The sequence below is a fragment of the Solanum verrucosum genome, unplaced genomic scaffold, assembly GCF_900185275.1.
Source record: "Solanum verrucosum unplaced genomic scaffold, falcon-dt-bn FXZP01000261.1, whole genome shotgun sequence".
Taxonomy (NCBI): domain Eukaryota; kingdom Viridiplantae; phylum Streptophyta; class Magnoliopsida; order Solanales; family Solanaceae; genus Solanum; species Solanum verrucosum.
In genome coordinates this window covers 10,939,247-10,965,308 of record NW_026019969.1, presented here as the reverse complement: position 1 = coordinate 10,965,308, position 26,062 = coordinate 10,939,247, and the positions used below count along the sequence as shown (strand labels likewise).

Below are 26,062 nucleotides of genomic sequence, written 5' to 3'. Positions count from 1 at the left end.
ATAGAATAGCTAGGTTTTGTATTGCCCTGATAATATCTAACCTATAGTCCTAATGAATAAAGTTTCGCGCTGATAGAAAATAACATTCAGTAAAAAGTTCTTTCTTGAAAAGAAATACATACAAAATATAAAGCATTTTAGAATAACACTCCTGAAGTAAAAACAAAAAAAGGTAGGATTTTATGGAATTGAAATTGCGATGGGCTTGAAAAATAATTGACAAGTACGATTTCTTGTGTGAGAATTTTGAATCCCAAAGCCATCTCCATGCTGGTAAATTGTCTGACTAGTTCTTGCACCATTTACTGCACATCCAATGAATGTTTCAGAAAATAATGAATTATCCTTTCGAACTGTGTTCATCAGTTTCCATGTCTCCTTTATCAATAAATTGATGTGTTTTGACTTGGGAACGTCACCTCTTTCCATTTCATCCTGAAGTAAGATTAGGAACATGATCGTCTCTTTGCTTAAATCTCAAACCAAATATTGTTGTATATATATATATATATATATATATATAAGTAGTGTTAAGGGAAATCATACCGAGGACATCGGCTAAATGAATAATAGAAGCAGACCATCGAATAATGTCAGGATAATTGGTTAAGGAATCCAAGGCCTCTTTGGTAATTGGATTTGTGACAAGAAACACAGCATGGACTAATACCACTGGTGCTCCAACTGTGACCCATCCATTTTCCATGTATTCTTCAAGACTTGGCTTATATCCACTGTGGTATCATCGTGCTTCTCGTAAGTACGATTTACACAAATCTGCCCACTAATTTTGTCTTCAATTATTTCGAAATTAAAAAATATACCATAGATAGATAGATTCAAAGTATACAGAAGAGCTAAGTATTTTTACTGATTTTGTAAGGTAGGAGGGTATAACGTTTGATCCCTTGCTCTTTGAGAACTTCGTAGGTAGTGTTGAAGAGTGCAAGGTAACATATTTTCATATAATCTGGAAGCCCATCCATTGCATTCTGAATGTTACAATTAATCATATTTTCATATATCTTGTATTGTCAATTTTTATGACTTAGTAGTACTATTTTAGCTCGTGGAGTTCCACAGAAAGTTACTGACCTTTATTTCAACAGCATGAGTGAAGATTTCTAATTCATCAAGAGTGCCATAAACATCATAAATAATGTCATCTATAACTGTAGCCATAGCAGTGACCTTTGTCAACATTATTCGACAGTCTTCCTTCTTTTGAGGTTCAAACCAGCTATGTATCCATAAGAAAGATTCCACCATTCTATCCCCTTGTAAATGGCAATTTTTCTGCAAGCCATGACTTCTTCCACCACCTTAATTAATTACATCAAAAATATAAACTTATTGATCGATCGATGCCCCAGATCTCCAAGGATTTAACTATATATGTATAATGAATAACTTACATTAATTATCACTGTAATTTAATTTGTATGTTACGTTGTAGAAAGTTACTCAATATATCAGTAAAGCTTATAAGTAGTAGTACTATTATTTTCCCCCCACCTTTTTTACTCACCTCGATAGATTTCTTAGATCTTGTTGGTGTGTTGCTTGCACAATGTTGAAATCCAACGTAACTTAGCAAGCTCTAGCAGAAGAGGATTAGCCTTTGGGATTTCCTCATAAATGTTAATGTACCACCTTGTCTCTACTCTCAACATCATGCAATGCAAAGTCATGGCGTATTAATTAGTTTCACTCTCTCATTCTCTTCATCTTCACTACCATTTAAATTGTCCAAATACTTCTTTAGATCTGTGAGCCTGCAAATGTATTGGCTGACTCCATGCATTAAAGTAGGGGTTTCAGATTCCATAGACACAAATGAAGCTTCATATAATTATTGTAATAACCCTTTTGTAGTATCTTCACAAAGACTTTCCTTAAAGTTACCCTGCTCATCCTTGAACTCGTTCAGTATATCAATATTATCGAGGGAAATTAACGTGAGTACGTACTAATTGGATAAAACAGAGAGCACCTTGAGAGATATGAAAACCATGTTGTCTTAAGAGCTTAAACTTCAACGCAGCTAGTAGTGTATAATGAATTATCTCTACTACTAATTTGGTCATATACGCTCCTCAATATTTGCGTAATTGAATGATACAATATTATAAAATAAAGCGCGAGCTAGGATAATATATATATGATATTTAAAAAAAATGGTGGTAGTTACCGCATAAGGATTGTGTAGGGAATGAATAAATTGAAAATGCCACATAGGAGGCTCGTAATTCCCTCAATGACTAATGTGATTTGATGAAAGATTAGTAGATGGTTGAGTGACACCGTCAGCCACGGTAGAAAGGGAGGCTAGTGATGATGATAGGCAGAATAAAGAGGAAAATTTAAGTGGAGATGGCCATAGGTATTAGCCTCCCAACGTTGGCCATCAATATTGCCACCATTTTTGTTGTTTCATTCACTTAGCTTTAATTAATGTGTGGACATATTGATTTTTCTGAGCTCCAACAAGTAACTATAAATAGATTATTGTGCGTCTACTACTTCTCATGCTGCACGCAGCAGCCGTAGCCTGTCGGTGAGGAAATTTTCTTACGTGTATTTCCTTTCATCACTGTGCATGCATATATACAAAGACAGAGAGACAAATTTAATATTTATATTTGGTTAAAATTATTTTTTATGTTTATATAGTAAATGTTGAACTCATTTTGAGCTTTAGCTAGTTCGTGTAGTTTACTTGGTGGAGCCAGTATTTTAGACCAGTGGGTTCTAAATCTTTAATATTGTTCTAAGTGAGGTTAAAATTATTAAATTCATCATTAATATTTTGACACCTAAAATAAATATTTTACTAATTTCACTATCACCTTGAACCATTACTGCCAATCTCCCACCAAAAGTTAAAATTTTGAAAAGCAAACAACAATTATTTTAATATAATAAATTATCAATATGTGGAATAACCCTAGAATCAAAAATTAAAAATCAATTTTTGAATAGATATTCATACCGTGTAAAAGTAAACAAATAAGATAAAAATGAAAAGAGAAAGAAAGAGTACATACCGGAGGCCAGATTTCAGATGGTAGCAATCAGATCAATAATAAAAGTTAGAACTCTAACTTTTGAAAAAAAGATGGAGTTAAACTTTTTTGAATGTCTGAGTAGAAATCAATAGTCAGATATTGTTTCAGAGTACAACACAAAGATTATTTTCCTATATTTTACATTTACCAATTTTTTTTTTTAAAATTATATTAAAACCACGTATAATTTAGTTAATCCTTATTTTTCTGGTTTTTTTTTTAAATTCTTTTTATATAAAACCACGTATGAAATTATCCCAAAAATAAATCGTTCCTACTAAGTTTCGAACCCACTGCCAGAGGGCTGACCGATTTCACTGGGTGCGCAGACATCATTGGGCCAACTGTTTCACTCAGCTTGTGGGTTCACAGGAAATGTATATATACATTTTATTTCATATTTTTATACAAATATAGAGTCTACGGAAAAGCTAGGGGGTTCGCCCGAACCCTCTTTCGATACAATAGCTCCGCCCTTAATTTTGAACCCCTTAATGAAATTTTTGGCTCCATCATTATTTGCTACGGAGTGCTACCATGTTAATTATATAAACAAAAGTACTATGGAAAACAACAAGAGCAAATACTTCCATGAGCATTTCAATTCAACATTTCTATCTACTAATAAAATATTCTAATTAGACATTTTCGATTCAAATTTTAGAAAAAACTTTTGCATGCATGTTTTCATTCATCTATATTGGTTGTCTATTTGCGGTGACCATCATCCCTACGTTACTAAATATTGCCACCATAATTTTTTGGATAGTTAAGTTGGAGTCCCAATTTGTTTCCATTTAAAGTAAGTTTTGTCGTCAAATTTGAGAGTGGTTTGGCTTATAATATAAGTACCATTTTTATGTGTCATGGGAGTAGACGGTGGTCCGGTCCATCTAATACTACAAGAAAAGAATCTTTTGGTGGCGATACAACTTGCCAAAAAAAGTCAAAATATCGTAACTAATAACCTGTCGTGGTGACTCATGGGTCGTTGGCTATACTAAGGTCTCATTTATTTGCACTTAATGAAGGTCTAAATCTGAATGGTTCAAACATTAGATCATTAAGTGTGTTTGTTTAATTTTTTCTACTTTAAAATATCTTATTGAGTCTGAAAGGGTTTGAGTGTTTAAAAAATAATAGACCAAACACATTAGTAATAAAACTTTGAACTGACCTCCAAAATCTTTATAAAAACAACAGAATTAGTGGGGGCTATCAAATTGCTACAAATCCTCTTTAGTGGTGATGAAGTCGCCACCAAAAGACTTTTTTATAGCGATTATTTGTTTGTCGCAACCAATCAATTTTTCAGGCATATTTTGGTAGGATTATTTGTGGCAACAGTAATTAAGTCGCCACTAATATGTTAGCTTTCGTGGAAATTTCAAAGGTCGCCACTAAGACTATACATTTTGTGGCAACATTTATTTATCGTCACCGATTCATCTTATTTTATGGCGATAAGATAAGTTGCTACCAAAAATCGTCATAAAAGGTCTGATTCCTTGTAAATACTTAGATAATTTCTCCATTAGCTAGGGACCATGTCATTAAAAAGAATGACTAAGGTAGATCATCAACTTTGAAACTGTCATGGAAATTAGTTACAATCATTAGTATTATTTATGTTTTTTCTTTTTACTTAATTTATCTTCAAGATGTTTGGTCCACAAGACTATAGATTTGTTTTTATTTTAAGAAAGTTTTAGGGTTAGGCATTTCATTTTTGAGAAATAGAAAACGCAAATATGGTTTATTGACTTTTGGCCAAATTTTAGGATTTAGAGCCTATTTGGCATTGCTCTAATTGAGAGGGTAAAAACACTTATTTTAAGAAAAAAAATATTTTATTAAAAAATTAACTATTTGGAAAATCAGTAAAAGTGCTTCTAAAAGAAAGCAAAAGCAGTTTTTCTTCTGAACTAAAAATTTATGCTTTTTAAAAATTGTAGAAGCAGAAACTAAATGTTTGGTAGTGTGAGGCATTCGACTTTTGAGTAATAGAAAATGCAAATATAGTTCATTGACTTTTGGCCAAGTTTTAAGATTTAGAGCTTGTTTGACATTGTTGTTGGGAGGGTAAAAATACTTAATTTTGAGAAAATAATATTTTTGTTGAAAAATTATATGTTTGGCAAATCAGTAAAAGTGCTTCTAAATGGAAGCAGTAACCGTTTTTCTACTGTTGGGAAGAAGCTAAAAATTTCTGCATTTTAAAAAAGTAGCAGAAACAAAAAATTCTTTTTCTCTAGATTGAAATATCTTTTTCATATATATATATATATATATTTTTTTTTTATTTATTTATTTATTTTTATTTAAAATTTAATTAGCATATTTCATAAGTTTGGTTAAATTTCATTTAAGAATGTTATTTTTTATTTTTATATAACAAATTTTTGTCACGCCCTGAGCATACACCCTGGACGTGGCTGGAACTCAAGAACCATTGTTGGCCCCAAGCGAACCCTTGGTCTTGCTTACTTACTCAGCGGAAGACTTAAACACAAGAAATAGACTAACAAGGAACTTGTGAAATAACTTATAATGTCTTTAAATAAACATTCAAACTTAGCCAAAATGACAACCTCAAGTCTCAAAAACATAAGCCAATAATAAAGTAGTGACAAATGAATTTAACTAACTGATTGTATGTCTATGAAGCCTCTAAACAACTGAGATGGATGTCGGGACAGGCCTACGACATCCTAATGAACTAATAATAAAACTGAAAGCAATAAAAGGGGTCCTCCGGAAGCAAGGAGGTTCACCACAAGACTCTGAGTGTTCAAACTGGATCAACGAGGCGCTGGATGCTAATCTTGGTTACCCGCGTCTGCATCATTATAAGATGCAGGCCAACTGACATCAGTACATTGAATGTACGAGTATGCGAGTTGGAATGCTAAACACAACTTAAGCTTGAAAGAATCTGAAAGAAACACTTACCTTGACTTTACTCAACTCCTGAATAACTTAACTAAATATAAAGCAACAAAGCATATGCAATATATAGAAAACTTGCAAAAACAGTGGAAACAACTCAGTTCGTTAAAGAAAATGCAATAACAAACTCAACTTTACTCATTTAATAAAATAATATAGTTTATGTGGGAGATTCTCTAACTGACAACCACCACTATGAGCCTAAGTGATGATACAACGTCTTGCCCACGCTGCCAGAACTGTCTTATACTTTGTCGTCATATAGAACTACTTAACTTAGTGGATCCACTAGCTTATGCTAAAAGCGTCTTAATGAGTCATCTAAAAAGTATGATCCTTTACTACCCATGATGGCTAGATGGTTTATGCAAACTTGAGTTAATATGAACTTGCATCCCCATATCGGTGCTCAATACTACTTCCAAAATATACTTAGCTCATATGTTTTTAAAACAAACTTCTTTCTTTGATTTGAGATAATTACTCAAAAACTAAGCTTAAAAGCTCTCTTGGAATCGTTGTTCCCTTTCTTGCTCAAATGTGAAAACATTTTAAATTCTTTGGGAATACATACTCCCCATATACTTCTTTGAAGAAATGAACTTCAAATCTTTACTCTTTGCTTAACTTAAAACTTAAGTCTTAGAACAAAGTTAAAATGTTTGTGAAAGACTTTTGGAAACTTTAAAGAATTTCTCTTGACTTGCTTCTTAACTTCTAACTTGACTCTTAACTTTCCTTGAATTGAATTACGAATTCAAGGATTGTGATTTGTGATAGGAAAGATCTCAAGATGTTTAGGAATGAATTTAGATAGCTAAACATGAGAAGAAAAAAAATCAAAATTCACTGTCTATGGGTGGGTCCGCAACACGGAGAAGCATTTAAATTTTTGGTTCAAAACAACTTTTGAGGCAGAACGGTCCGTGACCGCTGCGCGACGCGAAACGATTGTTGACATCCAATTTTGACCTTCCACAATATAAATTAATCATAGAGCTTCTTCAATTTCGAACGATTTAAAGTAATTAGTTTTATAAAAATTTCAAAAAAATAAAAAAAATATAGTTTGCAAGTCATTTTAAGTAGTTTCGTCACTTTGTAAATGATATATATGTTTTATATAATTATGTGTATAATTAATGTATTTTATGAACATTCAAAAATCATCTCAAAAAGATTTTTTATTTTAGATATTTTATTAGTGATGGTTGTAATTTTGAATTAATGAATCTTACGAAATTCAAAATACTTGCAAGTTATTTTTAAAATTAATTTGTCTTCTTGTAATTATTTTAAATAATGAATACGTACATTTCTACAATCACGTTATTTTATAAATATTTGAAAATCATCAAAAAGATTTTACATTTAGTTAAATATTTTATTAATTTACTTTAAGTTATAGTTATAATTTCGAATTATTAGTTTATAATTGAGGTATTTATTTTATTTCGTTAAGATTAAGGAACTCGTAAATTAACTATATTAATTCATCTTATTTAAACTTTAGCGGAATTTGCAAATCAACTCAATTTGATTAACTTCTTAAATTTAAGTAGGCTAAGTTTACAGTCCTTCGGCCTTTTTATTAAGTACAGATCCGACCCATTCCTTACCATTTACTTTAAATCTTTCAAGCCAACTTTGGGCCTTTTTTTTTCCAGCATCTGCCGGCCCAACACTCCCTATTTTCGGCCCATTTCCTTTTCCACCAACAACCCAGCCCAAGAAACTCAATTCAATCAGCATACATCAGCAACAATACAACATACATACCCACATTCACAAAAAGCAAACATACCCGACCCAACCCCTTTTTCCCTTTCAATTTCAACGCACACAACAGCAATACAACGACACAGACTGACCCCTGTACATCGTTCTCCTTCTCCCTCACGCATCAATATCCAACAACTCCTACAGCTTTCTCTGCAACAACCTCCCTTTTTGACCTCTTCATCCGGATATCCTGGGATTTTGGGAAAAATCTCACACAAACGAACAACTTTCCCATTCCTTGGAGAGAAAAAAAGTTTTGAAATTAGGGTCGAACTCAATTTTCGATTTCACCCTTTTTCCCCCAGAAAAAGTCCGAACCCCAATCCCCTTTCTATAAATACCCCCTTCTTGTTCTTGATTAAGAAAAAAAAGGGAAGGAAGAAAAAGATTTTCACTATCTAAAAAAAATATATATAGAGGTTTCATACATTGAAAGGAGGAAAAATAAAGAGCTAATTTTCTTGTGTATCGATTCTTCGCTTGTCCGAGTTAAGTTCACAGTGGTGGAATCGCTTTCAAACTCGTTGTCATCCAGTTCTCTGCCCCATGAAAGGTAATACTTATTTTTGATTCATGCCTCTTTTGTGCCTAATGTGAGGACGATTTACTTTTGATCGTTGTGTAGTGTTTTGCTCGAAGCTTTACTAATTCCGTATGACATTGAGTCGGTTTCGTTCTATTTTCTTCTTGTTATTCTAACTAGTATAAATCATGTGAGTTGCTTTTAAGACTAAGTTCCGTAATCCACCTGATAGTTGCTGCACCTCTAAATCTCTTATTTAATAATGTTGGTTACATATCCTTTGTTATCGGGTAATTCGAGTTAACTTGAATCAATAAATTGGTCATTTCCAAGCCTCTGGAGCATTTTTTTTTATCTTTCTTGTGCTAAACTCGCCTTATTAAAATGTTCTATTATTGCTAGTTAGTTTCTCAGTTGTACGTCCTTATCATCTTCACCCGTAAATCATGCTAAAATTGAATCTTGTCATCCGTACTCAAGTTGGTTTTGAATGTCTCTTTCTTCCGCTTCTCTCAATTGCTTGGGATTTATTATCTCATTCGTGTAACATGTCCTATTTTAATCGAATTTATGTCTCCATTTAGTCTATGTTTTAGTCGAAAATGCTTAAGTAAAATGTAATGGATCATTTTTTTTTTGTTTCTTATTACTAATTTTCTTATCTTGTTGGCTTTGTTGTTCAAACTCATAAAGATTACGATGTCGATAATTAGGAGGTCGTATACAAGATGTATACAGCTATATACATCAATATATAGGTCGAAAACGCAGGAATACAAGGCTAAGGTGAAATACAGGTGTTCGGAAGCAAGAGATACATGAAAAGAGCTGATATATACGCTCATATACACTGATATACATATGGTATATACGCAAAATGAGAATTGAATTAAGGCTTAAAAGTACAGCGAAATTGGCCCAAAAGACGAGTCATCTCTAACTTTAAATAACTTAATTAGATTCCCCAAAAGACGAGTCATCTCTTTGTGTTGGTTTATTTTAATACATTTCACTTGTTGTGCTCTCTTATAAATCAAATATTGATCGAATTTTATATTTTAATTAAGTTAAAAAGTTATGTTTTAAGGCCGCTTCACTTGATCACATCTTATTTTTTAAAGTTGTTAAGTTAAAGTATTTTTCTCAAATAAATTTTTAAAAATGTTAGTCAAAACACTTTTCAATTAATTAAAAAATATATAACACTTACTTAGTCATTTTTTCTCAAAAAGGTTAGTTAAAACTTTTGTTCTTCAATTAATTTAATAAATTGATTTAAATTATTATTTTAAAATGAATTAAATAAATTCTAATTAGTCTAAGTTTTATTAATATTCTAATCACTTGCAATTTAATTCAAATGTTTCATTTTGGATCCTTTACTCTAATAAATATAAATAAATAAATAAAAAATGCGTCATTTATTTAATCAATCTCTCAAAGTTAATCAAATATTGTAAATTATTATTATTATTTTTAATTTTTTTTTGTTAAATCATATTTTTCCTAAAAATAGTCAAATATATTTTTATCAAATCGCAGGTCAACCGCATGTTAGCGGACACTTCGAATGCTTAAATCCTTCTCGAAGTGTAAATTGAACCCCGAACCCTTTTTGGTATTTTCAAATGATTTTTCTGTTTAAATCTTTGAAAATTATAAGTTTCTTAATTTCTTTAAAAAATTAAGTGGCGACTCTTTTTCTAAGTATTTTTTTCTCAAATTATTTTATACTTAGAACATTTTTTAAAAAAGTGATTTTTCTAGAGATAGTCAAATTACGACACAACAACGATTTTTCCCAAATCTGGGGAGCAGGTCCGCGACGCGGAGGTACTGCCCAGAATTGCCCGACATAATTTTTCTTCTTCGTTTTCCAGCTCTAAGACCTCGAAACTCCATGGGTTCTTTCCCCAAACACTCAGACTCACATATACCCTTAAATAACAACAGATTCCATTTGAAAACACAACTAAAAACGTAAATCAATCTCAATTAGAAAACTCCAACAACACAACCCACAAGGATTCAAACGAACTTCATCAAGAATTCAAGGGATTTACTTTCAAATCAATATACTTTGCTGAAATTGAATCAAGTTGGGCGCGTGGGTGAACTAACCCAACGCTATGTGATCTCACATACCTTGTAGGGATCACCCCCGACGAAATCCACAAGTTAAACTCGACGATCTTGACGAATCTTGTTTCTTTTCTCCTTTCTCCTCTTCTTTTCTTTTTTCTCCAAGCCTTAGCGTATTTTGGCAAAAGCGTAACTGATCTAATTCTGATTAGACCCTAACTTAATTACCAAAAATGAAATAAAATATTGGGCAAGGAAAAGACCAAACTACCCTTAAAAAATCTGGATTGGCCTTTCCTAATCCCAACAGCCCAACTTTCAAAGGGCATAACTCACTCATACAAACTCGGAATTGCGTAAACTCAGCGGTGTTGAAAGATCATTCCAAGAGATTTCCTACCATATCTGGAAGTACACCTAACTCATCCTGAGCTAGAAGTTATGGCCATTTGAAGTTGACCAAAACTCAACTTATTCTAACTTAACAAAATTTCCAGATTTTTCATTCTTTCCAAAAATAACTATTTCCAATTATTAGCTTCTTCCTAGTTATTTCAATTTGCGAGATGTTACAATTTTATAATTTATTTTATGTTTATATATCATTATTTTATATATTATATATTAGTTTATGTATTATTTTGCATTATTAGAAAAAATATACCAACAATATTTTTTTCAAGATTAGAAGAAAGACAAAAAATAACAACTAAAGATTTCAGCCTCCCAAAAAGGGTATAATATTGATTGAAAATTTAAATATGTACATTTTCATTTAATAAAAAATAAAAATTTAATTAATTTTATTTCATAATAGATATTTAAAATAGTTTTTCTCTATAAAATAATTTTAATATTAGAAGTATATTAATAGTTATCATTTTTTGTAATTTGACTCTCAAAATCACTTTTTATAAAAGATCAGTCAAATGCCATTTTCTTATGAAATACACTTTTCAAAAGAATTAATCCAAACACAAATTGCTTTTTTTCTAAAGTACTTTTCTGAAAAATTATTTTAAATACGTACTTTTAAAAATATATTATTTTTAGTAGCAATGCTAAACAATGCTCTTATTTTAATGAGAGTTTCTATTGTACTTATATTTTAATAGGCCTTGCAATTTTTCTCATGTTAGGTAGCTGCTAAGTCCTCAAAATGTCAAGTATTTAATGTTTCTAAGTTATTTGTGCAACGTGTATACTTGTCTTATAGCTATTAACCAAAACTTTAACGTGTTGTGGAAACAAATAAAAGTGTTTTAGCAGAAACAATTTTTTTGTTATTGGAAAGAAAATTATTTTTTTAAGATCAAACTATCCCTGCCATATATATATATTTATTAATATATCTTTTATATTTATTTATTTTTCAGATATTTTTTTTGTATATAGTGATTTAATTTGTGGAATAATTTATAAATTTATTTTTCTTGATATTTTTAATTATATAATCATCACATTAATATTATATTAATATTTAAATTTTTATTTTTTATTTTTTTATCTATGTATAATATTGATTGAAAATTTAAATATATATATTTTAATTTGATAAAAATAAAGATTTAATTAGAAAATGTATTATACATTTTAAAAATAATTTCTCCTGATCTTTTTGCTCACCTTGATAGATTTCGTAGATCTTGTTGGTGTGTTGCTTGCACAATGTTGAAATACAATTTAGCAAAGCTCTAGTAGAAGAGGATTAATTAGCATTTGGGATTTTCTCATAATATTAATATACCACCTTAGCTTGTCTCAACTCTGAACATCATGCAATGCAAAGGAAGTTCTAGGGCTTGGCGCACTAGTTCCACCATCCAATTCTCTTGATCATCACCATTTAAAGAAATGAAGCTTCATTTAATTGTAACAATCCTTTTGTATCTTTACAAAGACTTTGCTTGAAATTTCTCTGCTTATCCTTGAAATAGTTTAGGGGAAAAGACACGAGTAGAAATGTTATTGGTAGAAACATATAAAAAAAATGACCAAACAAAGAAATTAGTAGGTATCCGTCCGTTCACTTTTACCTGTCAAGTTTCACTACATAAGAATCAATTTGATAAATTTTCACTCTTAAATTGAATGTTCATTTTATATTTTAAATTTAGATATTTGAAAACTATGTGAAAAATATTGTAAACTGCAATCTTTCTCATATATGAAAAATATTATAAATTGCAAAAGAAATTCAGTCTATTCAATTTGACTCTCGAAAAGCGAAATGTAACAAGTAAAAGTGAATGAAAGAAGCAACAAGCAACTTGAGATCATATATGAAAACCAATTATTTGTGAGTCTAAATTTTAGAGCTGTGCTGTATAATGAATCTCCTGTAGTATTCAAGTGTTGGTTTATGCTCCTTAAAATTTGCCTGATTTCAACTTTGAAGTGGTAACTTACTCCAATCCAAGACTTTGTAAATTATCAATCAACTCCAACTTTTCTAATTCTTGTGATCCCTCAACCATAGCCATCAAATTCTTTTTCATTTCCTTCTTTATATAGTTTGTTAAAACGCTTCATATACTTATCTCCCTACACAACACATTCACAAATTATTTTTTGATTGATACATTATACATTATAGAGTAACGTGCGAGAATAATATAATATAAAGAAAATGTAGGTAATATGTGCCGCAAAAGGATTGTATAGGGAGTGAATAAATTGAAAATTCCACATGGTAGGCTCGTAATTCCCCTGAACGCCTAATGTGATTTGATGAAAGATTAGTAGGTGGTTGAACGTTCATTGCATGCAGTGCCACCGTCAATGGTGATAGAAAAGGAGGATAGTGATGACGATAGGCTGAATAAAGAGGAAAATTTAGGTGGATATTTTCTGGAGATAGCAATAGGTATTAGCCAGCTCCCCACGTTGGCCATTAATATTGCAACCATTTTAATTTGTTTATTATTCACCTTTATGTGTCGACTGATTAATTTTTCTGGGCTCCAACAAGTAACTATAAACAAGATCATTTTCCCTCAAGAGTTTTAAGTGGTTGGCCAACAAGTAACTCATCATATTCGACTCGATCCGTTCCATTGTCACTTCTAGTCAGCACTATTGTGACTAGTATTGTAACTCGTCATATTCGACTCGATACGTTTCATCGTCACTTCTAGTCAGCACTATTGTGACTAGTATTAGTAAATATTGATGAACAATAATTTTGCATTATTATTTCAAATAGTATTAGTAATATTGATGAACAATAATTTTGCATTATTATTTCAAATAGTATTAGTAATATTGATGAACAATAATTTTGCATTACTATTTCAAATAGTATTAGTAATATTGATGAACAATAATTTTGCATTACTATTGTGAATAGTACACTGGACCGATACCCTCTTTTCTACCAGATTTAGGGTGTGTTTGGTACGAAAGAAAATGTTTTCCTGGAAAACAAGTAGATTTTTGACTTATTTTCTCATGTTTGGTTGGTGAGTAGAAAATATTTTTTAGTGTTTGATTTATGAATGAAAATATTTTTGAGAAAATATCTTTTATTTTTACTAGAGAGTAGAAAATAATTTTTGAAATTGAAAATATTTTTTAAAAACAAACTTAAATTTGAGGGGGGTGGGTTGGAGCTAGGACGGGGGGGGGGGGGGGGGGGAGGGGGTCGAGGGTAGAGGCGTAAAAATAAAATTTTAAAGTTGAAAATATTTTTTAAAAACAAACTTAATTTCTTTTTGAGGGGTGGGGGGGGGGGGGAGTTAAGGGTAGGGGTGAAAAAATAAATTTTTGAAGTTGAAAATATATTTTAAAAACAAAATTAATTTTATTTTGGGGGAGGGGGGGGGGGGGGAGGGGAGGCTGGCCGGGGGGGTTGAGGATAGGAGTGAAAAAATAAAAATTTAAAGTTGAAAATATTTTTTTAAAACAAACTTAATTTTTTTTGGAGGGGGTGGAGGGCTGCCAGGGGGTTGATAGGGGGGGGGGGGGTCGACGGTAGAAGATGAGTGGGGTAAAAAAAAATTGAAATTGGAAATATCTTTTAAAAACAAACTTAAATTATTATTTTTTGGAGGGGGTAGGGGTGAGGGTGGGGTAAAAAATAAAAATAAAAATTGAAGTTAAAAATATTTTATTGAAAACAAGCTTTAAATTTAATTTTTGGGGTCGAGGGTAGGGGTGTAAAAATAAAATTTTAAAGTTGAAAATATTTTTTAAAAACAAACTTAATTTTTTTTTGAGGGGTGGGGCTGGCCGGGGGGAGGGAGGGAGTCGAGGGTAGGGGTGAAAAAATTAAATTTTGAAGTTGAAAATATATTTTAAAAACAAACTTAATTTCTTCTGGGGGGTGGGGGGGTGGCCCGGGGGGGTCGAGGATAGGAGTGAAAAAATAATAATTTAAAGTTGAAAATATTTTTTTAAAAACAAACTTAATTTTTTTTCGGAGGGGGTGGAGGGCTGGCAGGGGGGTGATTAGGGGGGGGGGGGGGTCGACGGTAGAGGATGAGTGGGGTAAAAAGAAAATTGAAATTTGAAATATCTTTTAAAAACAAACTTAAACTATTTTTTTTTGGGGGGGGGGGGGGGGGGGTAGTTGAGGATAGGGACAAAATAAATTGATTTTTTCAATTAAAAAAATTGTAATTTAAAGTTGGAGGAGAGTTTTGGAAAATGTTTTCCTTAATTTTTAAAGGGAACGTCATTTTCCTTAAATTTGAGAAAAATAAGTTGATTTGGAAAACATTTAACCCAACCAAACATGAGAAAATTAGAAAAAAATTTATGAAAAATGTTTTCCTTCATACCAAACACACCCTTAATATATAGACACACTGTATATATTCTGATATTACTGTAGAAATGTGACATAACATACGGTACGTGGTTCAGCAACTCCAAAAATAGTTTTATTGTTAGAAAGAAGAAGAATGGTAATTGTCTTGCCCTACTTGATATTTTAAAAAAAAAAAAAAATTTAATAAGACATGATATGTCAACTAAAGAGAGAAATTTTTGTTAGGAATATATTACTTTCTAAGACATAAAACTATAGTTGAAAGACCCTTATATGTCACGATCCGAGCCTACATCTTGGACGTGGCTAGCACTCGAGAACCAATGTTGGTCCCCAAACGAACCCCCATCCTGGCTGACTACAAGCGAAAGACTAACTCAAGCATACATGAGCATTAAAACTGAATAAAGATTCATGAAACTAAAATACAAAGCTTTAACTCAAATGAAAAACTCTGAATAAAATAATATCTTCAACTCGCCCCCAAATGGGTAACTTAAGTCTTAAAAAAACATTTAACAAAATAAATGAACGGACTTCTGAAACTCTACTGTCTATCTATGAAGCCTCTAAATGACAAAGATCGAAGTCGGGACAAGACCCACGACATCCTGACAAAACTGAAAAGTAAATGAAATCCTCCGGAAGCAAGGAGGCTCACCATAGCTAACTCGAACTCTATGTGGTATCAACGAAGCTCATGTTGATGACCCTGAATACATGTATCTGCATCATGACAGGATGCAAGCCAAATGGCTCAGTACATGGAATGTACGAGCATGTAAGGGGAATTCTAAAGCATATCATAAGCTTGAACTTGATAAAAAGGAAACATACTTACCTTTTTAGAAACTCACTCAACTCAAGGATTAGATACTCAACTTCAAAGATATGATACTCGACTTTGGATACTCAACTCAATATAAAGCAATAATACACATGCAATATATGGAAAGCTTTTAAAACAATAAAAAAACAACTCAGTGTACTGAAGAGTACAATAACAACTCAATTAATATGTAATAAAATATAATATAACTCTGTGGGAGTTTCTCTAACCGACAACCACCACTATGAACCTAAGTGATGATACAATGTATTGCCCACGCTGCCAGAATTGTCCTATATTTTGCCTTCATATAGGACGCCTTAACTAAGTGGATCCACTAGTCTATGCTAAAAAGCACTTAAGGAATCATCTAAAAAGTGTGATCATTTACTACTCATGATGGCAACATGGTTTATGGAGACTTGAGTTATTATGAACTCGCATCCCCATATCGGTGCTCAATACTACTCCCAAAAATATACTTAGCTCATATGTTTTTAAACCAATACTTCTTTCTTTGTTTTGAGATAATTACTCAAAACTTAGCTTAAAAGCTCTCTTGAAATCAATGTTCCCTTTCTTGTTCAAATGTGCAAATATTTTAACTTTTGGGAATACTTAGTTCCCGTATAATCTTTGAAGAAATGAGCTTTACTCTTACTCTTTACTCAACTCAAAGCTTAAGCCTTAAAACAAAGTTAAAACGTTTGTAAAAGACTTCTAAAAAAAATTGTTCACACCGAATTATGGACATGAACGACTCAATGCAAGGTTTTTAATAACCATAGACAGAACTCAAGCATACAAAAGCTTAAAATTGAAATAAAAGTTCATAAAACTTAAATACAAACTTTAAGTCCAAAGAAAACTCTGTATAATAAAGTATATACAACTCGCCATAAAAAGGCAACTTAAGTCTTTAAAACATTTAATAAAATAAATGAATAATACAGACTTCTCAACTATACTGACTATCTATGAAGCCACTAATTGATAAAGATGGAGCTCGGGACAAGACCCACGACATCCTAACAACTGATATACCTGAAAGGTAAATAAAATCCTCCGGAAGCAAGGAGGCTCACCATAGCTAACTCGAACTCTTGGATGTATCAACGACATGCGGGCCAAATGGCTCAGTACGTGGAATGTACGAGCATGTAAGGGGAATTCTAAAGCATAACATAAGCTTGAAACTTCATAAAAAGGAAACATAATTACCTCTTCTCAAACTTACTCAACTCAAGGAATACTCAAGGATACAAAACTACTCAACTCAGAAGTACTCAAGGATAAAATACTTAACTCAGAGATTAGATACTCAACTGAAAGATATGATACTTGACTCTGGATACTCAACTCAATATGACTGAACTCATTTCAATATAAAGCAATTTAAAACAAGTGCAATATAAAGAAACAAACTGTTTAAAAACATGATGTCAACTCTGTGTGTATGCAAGGATATAGTATAACTCTAAAATGTATGTACAAATACAAATAACTGTGTATATAAGAATACAATAACTTCTGTGGGAGTTTCTCTAACCGACAACCATCACTTAAGAGCTATAGTGATGATACAACAATTTACCTCACGCTGCCAAGGACCATCCTATACCTTGCCATCAGTATAGGACCTTAACTTAACTTAGTGGATCCACTAGTCTATGTGAAAAGGATTCATCTAAAAAGTATGACCATTTTCTACCCATGATGACTACATGGTTTATGGAGACTTGAGTTAATATGAACTCGCATCCCCATATCGGTGTTCAATACAACTCCAAAATATATACTTAGCTCATATGTTTTTAAAACAACTTCTTTCTTTGGTTTGAGATAATTACTCAAAACTTAGCTTAAAAGCTCTCTTGGAATCGATGTTCCCTTTTCTTTCTCAAAATGTGAAAACATTTTCAAACTTCTTGGGAATACTTAGTTCCCATATACTTCTTTGAAGAAAAAGAACTTTACTCTTACTATTTACTCACCTTCAAAGATTACGTCTTAAAACAAAGTTTAAATATTTGTAAAAGACTTCTAAAAAAAATGGTTCACGCCGAATTATGGACTTGAACGACTCAATGCAAGGTTTTTAATAACCATAGATAGAACTCAAATACTTGGAACTCAAGAACTTCAATGATACTACTAATTTCAAGAATGCTCAACTCAGAGGGTTCATGCGGAATTATGAGCATGAACTACTCAACTCAAGGACTCAAAGCTACTTCTCATCTCAAGATTGTTCGACTTATAATGTTCATACGGAATTATGGGCATGAACAACTCAACTCATGGACTTCATGGGTAATAGGTAAAAGTCCCATGATTAGGATTATAATTATTGTGCCGTAATTGTCCTATCTTTTAGAAATAATTACTTTTTGAAATGTCCTAAGTATAAAACAATTTGAGAAAAATACTTAGAAAAGAGTCGCCACTTAATTTTTTAAAGAAATTAAGAAAACTTATAATTTTCAAGGATTTAAACAGAAAAAGAAATAATTTGAAAATACCAAAGAGGGTTCGAGGTTCAATTTACACTTCGAGAAGGGTTTAAGCATTCAAAGTGTCTGCTAACATGCGATTGACCTGCGACTTGACTAAAATATATTTAACTATTTTTAAGAAAATGATTTAACTTAAAAATAATAACTTATAATATTTGATTAACTTTAAGAAAATAACTAAATAAATGACACATTTTATATTATTTTTATTTTTAGAGAAAGGGATCTAAAATGGAACATTTTGACTCGAAATACAAGTAATTAGAATTTTAATAAAGCTAGATTAATTAGAATTTATTTAAGTCATTTTTGAAATAATAATTTAAACCTATTTAATAAATTAGAGCATAAAAATCATTTTTAAAAAAATTAATTGACTAAGTTTTTTGAGAAAATGACTGAGTAAGAGAAAGCCATTTTTTAAAGTTTATTGAAGAAAAATACTTGAACTTAAAACCATTTTAAAATAAAATGTGATCAAGTGAAGTGGCCTTAAAACATATCTTCTTAAGAACAAAGATTTAACTTAATTAAAATATAAAATTCGACCAATATTTGATTAATAAAATAAGTGAACAGAACAAGTGAAATGTATTAAAATAAACCGACACGACGAAAATGACTCGTCTTTTTGGGGAATCTAATTAAGTTATTTAAAGTTAGAGTTAAATAAAATTAGTCAACACATAATCAAACAATTAGAAGAGTAAACGAGATAATGAAATTGGGCCCCTTCTTGGGCCAATTTCGCTGCAAATTTTGACCTTTCACCAAATTCCCGTGTTTGTATACATCGTCTGTATATCAGTGCATATGAGCATGTATATCAGTTCTTTTCATGTATTTCTTGCTTCCGAACAGCTATATTTCGCCTTAGCCCTGTATTTTTCATTTCTTGACCTATATATCAATGTATATAGATGTATATATCTTGTATACAACCCCTTTTGGGACTTTCCGAGACCTGTTTCAGCTTCTAATTTCTCGAAATGATGAGTTCAACTCGATATTGCTTAGTTCATGACTCCATGACACATCCAAAATGCAAAGGGAAGAGATAGAAGGGAGTCCAGTGGACTCAAACCAAGGGGGGTTCATGCAAATAAGGAAAGGGTAAAAAGATTAGTAAGACATTCGACTTTAAACGATATTATATTAGAGAAAAATAGATAGAGCTAAGTAAAATTACACATCAAATATACCATCTAAATATAAAGCGTGCTAGTGCAGAACGAAAACTCCAACTAAGATATTTGGACATTTTTAAAGTGGCCTGACGAAATACTTGGAAGAAAACCAAAACAACAAACTCTACTAATTAATGGATTAAGCAGAAGAGTTTAAAATCTATGATTTTTCTTACTACTACAAAAATGTATAAATAAAATAAAGATATAACTAAAGTAACCTGCATATCATTTCTAAAAAAATCAACAACAAACACTCAACTCTATCTAAAATACTTTTAAACTAAGAAAACACAAGCTGAAAATTTTATCATATAAAGGACGCCAAAAGGGACATTAACGAACAACAAAATCGATTTTAAGTGATGTAGTCATATTGTCTAATATGCCACAGAAACACAACTTCAAAGCTATATCGCTCTCGAAAGTAATCCCTTACTATTATGACTAAACTAAGTAAAATTATTCGCAAGACATGACTTATCTTTAAAACTAAAGAAAACTTATACCCATGCATATAGTAACATAATTTACCGAGAGAAATTCAAAACTCACATTTGTAGGTATAGAATATAGAGGGTTACATTATTAAGGAAAAATTGCAACCTATTTTTCAACTAAGACAAAATGAAGTTATATATTTTCCAGATTTTAAAACATTGCCTACTACTTCTACTAAAACACAAAAAAAAATATACACGATTTAATTAACAAATGGCGCAGAACTTGAATTAACACTTACGTGCTAAGAGTAGTAACACTTCAAAAAAAAATGCCTACAACCAAGGCGTCCTTTTACATAAAAAAAAAAAAACACAGCACTTAATATGCATAATCTCCAACTAAAACAGGGACTATAGTCATCTTCCTAAATATACTTTTTAAAATAATAACAAGTCCGCGACGCGGAGATGGTTTAAAATAATACTCGCGAAATTAAACTTTGAGACAGAGGAGTCTGCATCCTAACCGCGAGGCGGAGCAACTTTTTTGTCACTGGGGGAGCAAGTCCGCGACACGGACTTGCGTGCCAGATCACACTTGACTTTTTCCTTCTTCGTTTTACAACCCCAATTCGCCTAAAATCGAATATTTTTCTCAGTAACTCTTTAGATTCAGATACCCAGCATATGCACCTAAGAACCTAACTCAAAGCAACTCTATAATCGACATGATTTCATCAAGAACTCAACAATCTCATCTGAACTCAAGAACTAAAGCCAATTTCAAGAACATAATTCAAGAACATCATACTTTCAACTTTCCAGAACGAACTTATCGTTGAAATTAACATGATTGGTGAACAAACCCAACACTATGGAAGCTTAAATACCTGAAAGAACCATCTTCTTGAAGAACTTGAAGGAAAATCTTGAAAGATGAACCCTTGCCTTAGTGTTTCTTGAATCCCTTGAGCGTAGAATCGATCTTTGGAGTGAATAGATTTAAGAAAACTGATTTTCTACACGTTTAGGACAATTTAGATGACCCCCTAAGGGTTTTCAGGACTAAAATACCCCTAAAGAAATAAATAAAACGAGCTGGTAGTCGGAATTATTTTCACCAGGCAGTGAGGTCCTTATTGGCTCCGCGTCGCGGAGCCATCGCGGAGATGCTGCCAGGTTTGCGCGACGTTAGTAAATCAGTCATAACTTTTTACTCAGAGCTCGGAATTGAGCAAACTCGGTGGCGTTGGAAATAGGACTCGAAGGACTTTAATTTTCTATCTTGTAGCTCACTTAACTCATCCTGTACTAGGATTTATGGTCGTTTGAAGTTGACCCAAAATTTAAGAAAACTAGGAATGACTTGAATGCTTTTCTCTTAGGTTCTTCTAGGAACTCAAGGTGTTACATCTAGTGACCTTAACACTCGAGAAATTTTAAATTCTTTAGTAAAATCCTACTCACAATGAAGGACGGTTTGAGTCTTAGCTCAAAAAATTTCTGGGGTGTTACAGGGACCATCAATGGTTCTCGAGTGCCGACCACATCCAGGGCGTAGGCTCGGATCGTGACAGAAACAAATGCCACTGTTTCCCTACAAAGGGCTTCTTCTCTGCTCCTGTTTGCCACTGTTTCCCTACAAAGGGCTTCTTCTCTGCTCCTGTTTCTGATTTTAAATTAATCGCTTCAGTACAAAGCTTGGTATAAAAAATTAAAGGGTTATTGATGCATTTCGTCATCATTATTATTAGTATTAGCATCCTTCATGATAAGATCTGGCTACAGATCTTTAAATTGAAGAAACTAAAAATACATGCTAACTAAATTACCAAATTTCATTTTTTATGGATAGAATAGCTAGGTTTTGTATTACCCTGATAATATCTAACCTATAGTCTTAATGAAAAAAGTTTCGCGCTGATAGAAAATAGTAGATATTCAGTAAAAAGTTCTTTCTTGAAAAAAAACACAAACAAAATATAAAGCATTTTAGAATAGCACTCATTAAGTAAAACCGAAAAAAAGGTAGGATTTTATGGAATTGAAATTGTGATGGGCTCGAAAAATAATTTACAAATGCGATTTTTTGTATGAGAATTTTGAATCCCATAGCCATCTCCATGCTGGTAAATTGTCTGACTAGTTCTTGCACCATTTACTGCACATCCAATGAATGTTTCAGAAAATAATGAATTATTATTTTGAACTGTGTTCATCAGTTTCCATGTCTCCTTTATCAATAAATTGATGTGTTTTCTTGCATCTTCTTCCGAAACATCCTTCTTATTCATGTAACATTGAATTGACTTAGGAACGTCACCTCTTTCCATTTCATCCTGAATTAAGATCAGGTACATGATCATCTCAAAGGGATCGGAGTTGAATACTCTAATGTTTTATATATATATATATATATACATACATATACCGAGGATGTTAAAAGCATATGCATACCGAGGATGTCCCCAAATCATCGGCTAAACGAATAACAGTAGAAGACCATCGAATAATGTCAGGATAATTGGTTAAGGAATCCAAGGCCTCTTTGGTAATTGGATTTGTGACAAGGAACAATGTATGGACTAATACCACTGGTCCTCCAATTGAGATCCATCCATTTTCCATGTATTCTTCCAGACTTGGTTTATATCCATTGTGGTACCATCTTGCTTCTCGTAAGTACGATTCACACAAATCTGCCCACTAATTTAATAGAAATCAACATGTTTCAAATAAGTATATACTAGAAATTTAGATAGACTCAAAATATGAAAACCATGTTGTCTGAGGAGCCTAAACTTCAAGGCTGTAGAGTATAATGAATTATCTGTACTACTAATTTGGTCATGTATGCTCTTCAATATTTGCATAATTTCATCCTTAAAGTGGTAACTCACTCCAAGCCTTTCTAAATTATCAATCAACTCCAACTTAACATCTAGTTCAACCATTAGCATCAAATTATTCTTCATTTCCTCCTTCAGATCGTTAAAACGATTCATATACTTATCTCCCTACACAACACATTTACAAATTATTTTTTGAATGATACGTTATAGAATAACGTGAGAGAATAATATAGTATAAAGAAAATGTAGGTACGTACCACATATGGATTGTGTAGCGACTGAATAAATTGAAAATCCCAAATAGGAGGCTAGTAATTCCCTGTACGCCTAAGCAGTGGTGGTTCAACTTTCATGGCAGTGTCACCGTCAGCTAGTGATGATGATGATGATGAGCTCAATGAAGAGGAAATTTTAGGTATTACCCTCCCCATGTTGGCCGTCAATATTGTCTCCATTTTGTTTTTGTTTATGCAATGTGTGGACAGATATATTTTTTTGAGCTTCAACAAGTTACTATAAATAGATAATTCTCCCCAGAGTTAAAGTGGTTGTCCAGTACTTTTCGCCAGCATCCGTTCTCATTAGTCTATATTGATGTTAATTTTTCAATTCAAATTAATTAACGAAATGTTTTAATTAGACATTTTCAATTTAAATTTAAGATTATTTTTTAGGCGGCACATGTTCTCATTAGTCTATATTGATGGTCTATTGGAGGTGAATATCATCCCCAAGTGAGGAAGCTGATTATTCAAACTGGAAGAGATAATGTCAAGATTTCATTGGAGGGAAATCTTGATAAAGTCAGTTTTTGTGTTAAATATGGATGGGCAAAAAGGAGGTCTAAAAAGTTATATGCAAATCAATCTTTGGCTCACAATATGCTCTCTAGGTTTTTTCTTTTTATTGTCCATTTTGAACTTTGCACCCCCACTAAAAAAAAAATAAAAAAATGTATTATATATTTTAAAAACAATTTCTCTTTATAAAATAAGCAAGTCAATCATATAGCAAATGTCAAATAACTTGCATTAGAACAAACTTTGATAAGACTAATTACCTTTGTTAGTTAATGTGTATCAGTGTATGTATATAAATCTGTCAGAAGATTTACATTTTTCCTATGTGAAATTATGATTTTCTGGTTCTTCAGGTGAGTAGCTCACCATGGTGTTGTAACCCCCCCCCCCCCCCCCCTCATTTAAAAATATATATATATATCTCATAAATATACACAATCTAGTCATACTGATCTTATAGCTATTAACCAAACACAAACTACTTTTTTTCAAAAGTATTTTTCTTGAAAAATCATTTTAAATAAGTGCTTCTATTTAGTAGCAATGTCAAACATGCTATAATTTTAATGAGAGTTTTTAGGGTACTTACAGGCCTTGCAATTTTTCTCATGTTAGGTAGCTGCTAAGTCCTCAAAATGTCAAGTATTTAATGTTTCTAAGTTATTTCTAAACTATTAACCTAAACTTTAAGTAAGTAACTAACTAATGCTTTTCACGTGTTGTGGTAACAAATAAAAGCCTCCCTATACATAGATGTACAAGACTTTAAGGGGTCGTTTGGTAGGCCGCATTAAAATAAATAGTCCATGTATTATGTATGGTATTATTTAGTATTATGTTTGATAAAAATTTGGGCCTATGTATAACTAATCCATGGCTTAGTTATACCTCCTACATGGTATTATGGGATGTATTACTAATACCTTCCATTTGGAGGTATTAATAATACATGGGATATAATATCGTGGGATAAGTCTATGTAAAGATAAAAATATCCCTTAAACCATTTTAATTATTTTCTTTATTTTATGTTTTATATTTGTCTAGTAAATTTATTTAAATAAATTAGCTTACAAATTATTTAGAGAGAGAATTGTTCTTCTAGTAGCTAGTTAGAAGACCATACAAATTAATGACAATTATTTATCCTCAAATAATTTAAGTGAAAAAAAAGGAAAACATAAAAACAAAATTGTTCTTCTCGTAGCTAGTTAGAAGGCCATACAAAAATAATATTGTCCGGACGTAATTATTTAGCTTAACCCAATTACATAATAATTCAAGGGTGTAATTGGAAAGAAGTTTTTTATAAAGTTTTAATCCAAACCCAAGATGAGATGTGAAACAATGAACCAAACACTTGATAAAAATTAACTCTGCAATACTAATCTTTGCACTATTAATTTCTGCATTACTAATCCCATTATTACTAATCCATATATTATGTATAATATTGATTGAAAATCTAAATATGTACATTTTAATTTGATAAAAATAAAGATTTAATTCGAAATTGTATTATACATTTTAAAAATAATTTCTCTTTATAAAATATGCAATTCAATCATATAGCAAGTGTCAAATAACTTGCATTAGAACAAAATTTGATAAGACTAAAATTTTTTTTGTTAATTAATGCGTATGTACAATAATCAGTCAGAAGATTTACATTTCTCCCATTAGAACAAAATTTGAAAAATTTAAAAAGTATCGAAGGACAAATGTAACTTTTTTAAAAAAATAATTAGAAGACAAATTTGGTCCTTTTCCGTTGATTCTAAAACTTTAGGCACGTGCCTTGCTTCTTTGCAGCCGGCTCTACTAATCGGGAAGACTCTATTTTTTCATTTAGGTGGTTAACGTATTCGCTTTCAAATGTGAAAAAAGTATTTCTATAATATGAATGTATTAAAAAAAAAAAAAGAGAAACTGAGAGTTGATCCCCAGTCGTCAAGGTAAATAACTTAACATCCAATCAATTGCAGTATAGCCTTCAGCATGGACGCCAATGAATAATATTAGACCTATTTTTTTCAAAACAAGATATATATATCTAGTTTTATAGGGAAGCCATAGGTTCAATAGCCCATTTTTTATATGTAACTTCGCCCCTGGACGCTGTGATAATTCACATTAAAAAATTTGAGTCAAAAGTAATCAGTAGGAATACTTTATCGTATGTTCAATCGAAATAGATTATATGCACATAATTCAAGTATCTAAATACTTTTTAAGAGAAAATACATTTTTTAAAAAATCT

General features: G+C 31.6%; 1 protein-coding gene and 1 pseudogene across 1 annotated transcript; both read right to left on the bottom strand.

Moving 5' to 3' along the window:
• Nucleotides 1–180: 180 nt before the first annotated feature.
• Nucleotides 181–23,457, bottom strand: LOC125815018 ((-)-camphene/tricyclene synthase, chloroplastic-like; annotated as a pseudogene).
• LOC125816288 ((-)-camphene/tricyclene synthase, chloroplastic-like) lies at nucleotides 22,075–22,890 on the bottom strand. The gene is made up of 2 exons (XM_049495876.1): nucleotides 22,608–22,890; nucleotides 22,075–22,489 (listed from the first exon to the last, which is right to left on the bottom strand). Exons 1-2 carry the CDS (start codon nucleotides 22,776–22,778, stop codon nucleotides 22,187–22,189), a joined length of 474 nt encoding a protein of 157 aa, XP_049351833.1. The 5' UTR covers nucleotides 22,779–22,890; the 3' UTR covers nucleotides 22,075–22,186.
• Nucleotides 23,458–26,062: the final 2,605 nt, after the last annotated feature.

Bases quoted from the DNA above. Each gene is read 5' to 3' on its own strand.
- LOC125816288 (XM_049495876.1), bottom strand. From the start codon at position 22,778: ATGGAAAATGGATGGATCTCAATTGGAGGACCAGTGGTATTAGTCCAT. The intron at 22,490-22,607 runs GTATGCATATGC...ATCTTAATTCAG, and splicing joins ATGATTTGGGGACATCCTCG to GATGAAATGGAAAGAGGTGA.